General features: G+C 47.1%; 1 protein-coding gene across 1 annotated transcript in view; it reads left to right on the forward strand.

The window, feature by feature from the left end:
* The window catches only part of LOC102292889, a gene marked incomplete at its 3' end in the record, with an annotated part of 7,633 nt that extends 1,651 nt beyond the window's left edge, over positions 1–5,982 (forward strand). The window contains 5 exon segments of the mRNA XM_042217150.1: positions 35–81; positions 245–362; positions 5,111–5,454; positions 5,543–5,680; positions 5,953–5,982. Coding sequence (XP_042073084.1) covers positions 35–81; positions 245–362; positions 5,111–5,454; positions 5,543–5,680; positions 5,953–5,982 — 677 coding nt within the window.

The following is a 5,982-nucleotide window of genomic DNA, read 5'->3' on the forward strand; positions in this document are numbered from 1 at the left end:
TTAAAGATGAATTCAGATATGTTTCTTCTTCCAGGCTGGACCACGGTGGAGAGCAGAGGCTGAAACCTGGTCTGAGGAAGTGTGAGTGTGTGCTCACTTTGATTTATGAAAATAAGACAGCACGCATTACACTAGTTTAAATCACACTAAAGATTCTAGAGGATGAATCACTGTGAAGCTGTCTCCATCAGCCTGTGGAGAAGGCAGCAGATGAAGTCTTGTTGTTTCTTCTTCTCTCCATCAGATTCCCGTGATCTTAAACTGGACACAAACTCAGTGCACAGAAAACTTAAACTGTCCGACAACAACAGAAGAGTGACGGCAGTAACAGAGGAGCAGCCTTATCCTGATCACCCAGAGAGGTTTGAGTACTGGCTTCAGCTGCTGTGTACAAATGGTCTGACTGGTCGCTGTTACTGGGAGGTGGAGTGGAGCGGAGAGGTTCACGTTTCAGTGACTTACAGAGGAGTCACAGGGAGAGGAGGCAGCAATGACGGCAGGTTTGGAGCAAACAGTCAGTCGTGGAGTTTGAGGTGCTCCGATGCTGATCAGTACTCTGTGTGTCACAATAACAGCAGAACAGACCTCTCCTCCTCCTCCTCCTCCGCCTCCTCCGCCTCCTCCTCCTCTGTCTCTAACAGAGCAGCAGTGTATGTGGACTGTCCTGCTGGCACTCTGTCCTTCTACAGAGTCTCCTCTGACACTCTGATCCACCTCCACACCTTCAACACCACATTCACTCAAACTCTTTATCCTGGGTTCTGGTTATTGTCATACGGTTCTTCAGTGTCTCTTTGCTCTCTGTAGTGGGGGAAGCCTCCACAGCACCGCTCCAGCTCAGGGTGGTACTCAACAATCAGTAAACCTGATGGATGTGGGTCATTTGACCCAGGACTCTGACTTTCTTTTGTTTTGGTGATTGTTACGTATAATGATTTTAGGTTCATTAGTTAGTCTTGAGGTGATTCTGAGTTCGTTGTGTTCCCTGTTTACTGTTTGGTGTGTTAGGTTCCTGTGATGTTTTGGTCTCTCCTGTGTTTCCAGTTTGTCTGTTGTAAGAGCCAATTAAAGGCTGGTTTCTTGGTACTGGTAAAATGAGAAATATACATTTTTATTGTTGAATATATAATTTCAAAATACCGCTATGGTAAAAACATAAGATATGGAAATGTGAAGTTCTGATGTGCTTTTTGGTATGTGGTAATTACATGTGGGGAGTCAGATAGGCATGGAGTCTTGCCATGTTAATTTAAAGTCTCATTAAAGATCTTTGTTGAAAGGACAGTCCCATGGTCTTGCTTGTGCTTCCAAAGCTTGTTGCTGGACTAAGTCCTGAAGGTGGTGAAACGGAGACAAGTGCCGCTGTTACATCTGTGTCTCTCACTTCCTTGTTCCCTGGGCCCCAGCCATGCCTTTGTGTTTGGTCTCCCCTTGTTGCTTACATGTTCCCTCACTCCATGAAACACATGTGTATCAAGTATGTTCTCCCCAGCCCGTCATGTCCCTCTTAACATGTCTCTCTGTGTCTCTCCCATGACTGTTTCCATGTTTCCAATCATTCACACTCACACTTACAGCCAATATAGAACCTAGACTGGATTCAAACCTTCTTGCTAAGAGGCAGCAGGGCTAAACTCCTGCATATTTTATTACATCATTTCAAAGATGTGGATTTTAGTGGTCCGCAGAGGTGGGAAGTAACAAAGTGCAAATACTTTCTTACTGTATTTAAGTAGAATTTTCAGGTACCTGACTAATTCTTTCTCCCTTATTTTAAGCACTTTAAGTGTACTTTCTACTTACATTTTCAAAACAGGCTCCTTACGTTTGCTCTAATACATTTGGGATGTTTCACGTCACTGCGAGCCTCTAAACATCAAAAGGATCTGAGCCTAAACAGGAAAACCTGTTTGCTTATCAATCAGACGATGTCACATAAAATGATCCTGTTGCGTACGGACAAATCAGAACCAATCAGAACCAGCTAGCTCCACATGTCACATGCAGGAGGATAACTTGCAGTGATAATAATAATAATAATGATAAAGTGTAATAAGGTCTTTTTTTCCTGTTTGTAAAAGGAGAGAGTATAATTTTTGTTGTTGCTGTATGAAAACAATAAAGATTACTCTATTCTACTCTATTGTGGGCTAACGGTGAGCCAGAAACGAACGCTGGATCACTGGATTATATGTGAGATCAGATGTTCACTGCTCACCAGAGTGGAGGCTTTTCACCTGAAGGTCTCCTCCTCTTTCTTCATCAGCTTCTTCCTCTTCTTCTTGCTCAGGTTCTGCTGCTCCATGATCTTATCGTAGTTGAAGTGCTTGTGTTTGGCGTCGGCGCCGTCGTCCCCCATCAGCCTGGAAACACATGCAGACGGGTTTATATGCTGACAGAATCTGATCCAGGACCAGCCTGGCTGTGACCACTCTGACCTTCTGTTTCTGTCTGTTTCAGAGCAGTCAGCTGATCCAGGTGTTGTGCATTGCCATTGTTGTGAGGTATTAATAAAGGTCAGAGGTGAACAGCTGACATCAGTGATGTTTGTCTCTGAACAGGAAGCTGAGGACACTCTGGGTCTGATGGACGACCTTCATCCTTCACTCTGCTCCTCTTCTTCTTTGTTTCTCCTGAAGCTCCATTATTTGAGGGATTTTAATTAGTCACTAACCCACGCACAGGATAACTCAGTCCACTGACTCTGAGGGATTACATGTAATGTTACCATGCTCTGGTACTTCCTGCTTCTTCTCCCTCATATCTGAGACATTATTACCACTCGTGATCTTTGAGGTGTGTTTTGCTACGTGTGAGCTGCTTCAGTGTGATTATATCTTTCATTTTGTTTCCACTTTATGAAAATGAATCCACCACAGAAGTCCTCTACAGTCTAAATCAGCCCCACCTTTCCTCCACCCCGCATACCTGGAACTCCTGCCCGGGCACATTCCACCACACACGCGTGATCCCCGGGAACTCCCCTGAAACCGAAAGTAAACCACGTCACAGTGGGCGTGGCGTGACGAAGCACCGCTATGAGAGCTGTCGGTGTTTTGCTGTGCTTTTCTGTGTTTGCGGGAGTCTTCATGGAGGATAAAGAAGCCCCACGGTAAGAAACCCACTCTTATCCTCTTTGAATGGGCGCGCGCGAAGACCGGCGTAACTAAAAAGTTCAAAGGTGAGAAAGCCGACAGGAAAACGCTCTAGCTAACCGGCCCACGGCAGCACACACAGCCGCCCACAGACTGGCCTGTCGTGTCTGTTCATTTCCTTCTTGCATTATTTCCTATTTATATTTTATTCTATATTTTTATTAGCTAACGCCCACGGCAGCACACACAGCCGCCCACAGACTGGCCTGTCGTGTCTGTCTGTGCAGGAGCCTCCTGACACACAGAGTGGGTACAGACCGCGGTGCAGTGATTTGTGCCGTCCGCAGCTCCCCGTGCGGCCTTCGTGCCGGTGGATGCAGTCAGCTCCCCGTGACACACGCGAAAACCCGAAACACAGACACGTCTCTGAGCCCACGAGACATCCCTGACGGAGGAGGAGCCCTTCATGTGGGGAGGCGTCATTGATGGATGGATGTAGCAGGGAGTTAGCAATGCTAGCAGCTTGTGCGGTTTGGCTGTTTCTAATAAAGTTCTTACAAACGGTTGCTGTGGCTTCAGTAGTGACGTGAGGCTGTGATGACGCTTACAAGTCCTGGTGAGACAGGTTGTTCGTGTTTGTGGTATGTGTGGCATGTGTGGGTAAGGGGGCGTGGCGTTAGGTGATAACAGATGTTTCTGCTGTACGTCCCTGCTCGTGATGATACCAGCTCTGAGGTATCAGCCTATTGAAAGTACACTTTGTTAGACACAGCGGTGTGTCTTTGTGTCTTTGTGTTGTGAGTTTGTCCTGGATTGATGATGACTGGAGCTCCGCCTTTGTGCTTTTAGGTCATTCCAGTGTCTCCGGCTCGGTGTTTCCTGTCTCTTTGTCCTCAGCGTCTCCTGTGGAGGTCCGTCCACTCTCTGTCCCCATGTGTCCCCTCTCGCTCTGCGCTTCGTCTCTGTGGTTGTTCGCCTTGTCCAGTGTCAGGTTTATATGCCTGAAGTCTCTGAGCTGTGTTTCCTGTTTTATTTTGAAAGTCCCTGGTGTCTTCCCTGTGTGCTGTGTGCTCTCTGGTCCTAGCCACAGTACTTCTTACTTTGTATTCGCTTCCTAAATTTCTCAGTTTGTTAGTTTTGTGTCCTGGTGTGCTCACAGCCGGCTCAGGACAGCCAGTTCTTCCCAGGAGAGGCAAAGGGACCCAGCAGCCTATTAAAGCCCCTCTGCTGCAATGGGCTGTCATAAAGGTATAATGTGTGGTTAATACTGCAGTCTGCTGTTACACGTGTTACCCTTTCAAATCTGCTGTATGTAAAGTGCTGGCACCCCTCAGCTTCCCAGTAGATGCATCTATCGTACAAATGGGAAAATCCTAAGGTGACCTCTGACCTTGGGATGGTCCCTGATATTCAAACTGATCCAAGATGAAGCTGCACCATGCTATCAGTTTGGAATCCTACGACTGGACCGTCAGTCTTTTATGGCTGATGAGTAAAAAGGGTGCACTAAGACAAAGCTCCTACACTTTTTTCAGCTGGCTTGACTTGTTTGAAGTCCCATAACTGTGGGTCAGTTTCAAACATCTGTCAGGGTTTCTCTCCGCCTGGTGCTTTTTAAGGCAGAGAAGCAGCAACATGAGGACTGGGCTCGGGCTTTGTAAGCTCCCGGGTTGTTTTTTTATTTGGCTGTAGTTATTCAGCCGGCCAGACGAACCCTTGAATAGAAACAGCTTTGAAACTTGGTGAACATGAAGTCATTGATATTAGAGATGAACAGTATTTAAGACCTTGTGCAATAAAAGAAGAAAGAACTGTTTTCCAGCTTAAAACCAGAGTGTGGGTGACGGTTGGTGGATCCCTGTTATTCCCCGTTTTTCCTGCTCTGGTTCTTTTGGTTTTGCCTGCTGGTTTCGCTCACTGGTGCTCATCTTTACATTTAAAGTGTTTGAAGTCATTCTGTCTCACGGGCCTTAAAAACATCACCGCTCTCACCTGTTTCCTGTTTGTCCTCTCAGTTTTCAAGCATGCCTCGGGCTGGAGGTGTATGAGGGGGCGGAGTCTGTCATGCTGCCCTGTCAGGTACCAGAGGACGTTTATCAGGACGCCACAGCAGTGGTTTGGGACCGCAAGGACCTCAGCAGCCCGACAGTCCATCTGCGTCTGCAGAGCGGCGACGATCTCACGAGACAGAATGTGATTTACTTCAACCGAACATCGATGAGAGCCGACGCTCTGCAGACCGGAGACCTCAGCCTCACGCTGAGGAAGCCCATAGTCAATGACACCGGCACCTACACCTGCACCACCCGAAGATATGGACAAGATCAGAGCAAGACCCATTTGCAACTGAGGGTGGCAGGTCAGTGCTGTCGATAAAGGTCAGAGGTCAGAGTCATACTCTGAGAATCTGCTGGTGATCTTCAGGTTGTTTGTGTTTGTGTGGACAGAACGTCCTCCTCCTGGTCCCACTCCTCCTCCAGTCTGGCCCAAAGTTCTCTCAGGTGTCCTGGTTCCTGTGGTTCTCCTGGCTGTCGGCTTTGGGGTCTTCATGTACTTTAGATATAAAGATTTAAAGAACAAAGAAGGTATGTGTGTTATCAGACCGCTCCACGCACATCAGTCAGTGTTTATGATGACATACAGCACTTAGATTGTTAATGATCTAACGTGTGTTCTGAGTTGCAGGCCCTGATGGGACATGACAGTACGTTTAAATTTGTATTATGTATGTAGGTTCAAGATCAGAACTTACTGTCGTTTTTATGCAACACACTCACACAAGACAAGTCAAAGGAAATCTCCTCAGTGCTGCTGATGGCGTCCGTGGAGCTCATGTGCTGCTTTGTTCTCTTCTCAGTCGTTCAGGTCGCAGCAGAACCAGGTGATG

Source organism: Haplochromis burtoni, unplaced genomic scaffold, assembly GCF_018398535.1.
Source record: "Haplochromis burtoni strain Fernald_Lab_line unplaced genomic scaffold, NCSU_Asbu1 Contig_1635, whole genome shotgun sequence".
Taxonomy (NCBI): domain Eukaryota; kingdom Metazoa; phylum Chordata; class Actinopteri; order Cichliformes; family Cichlidae; genus Haplochromis; species Haplochromis burtoni.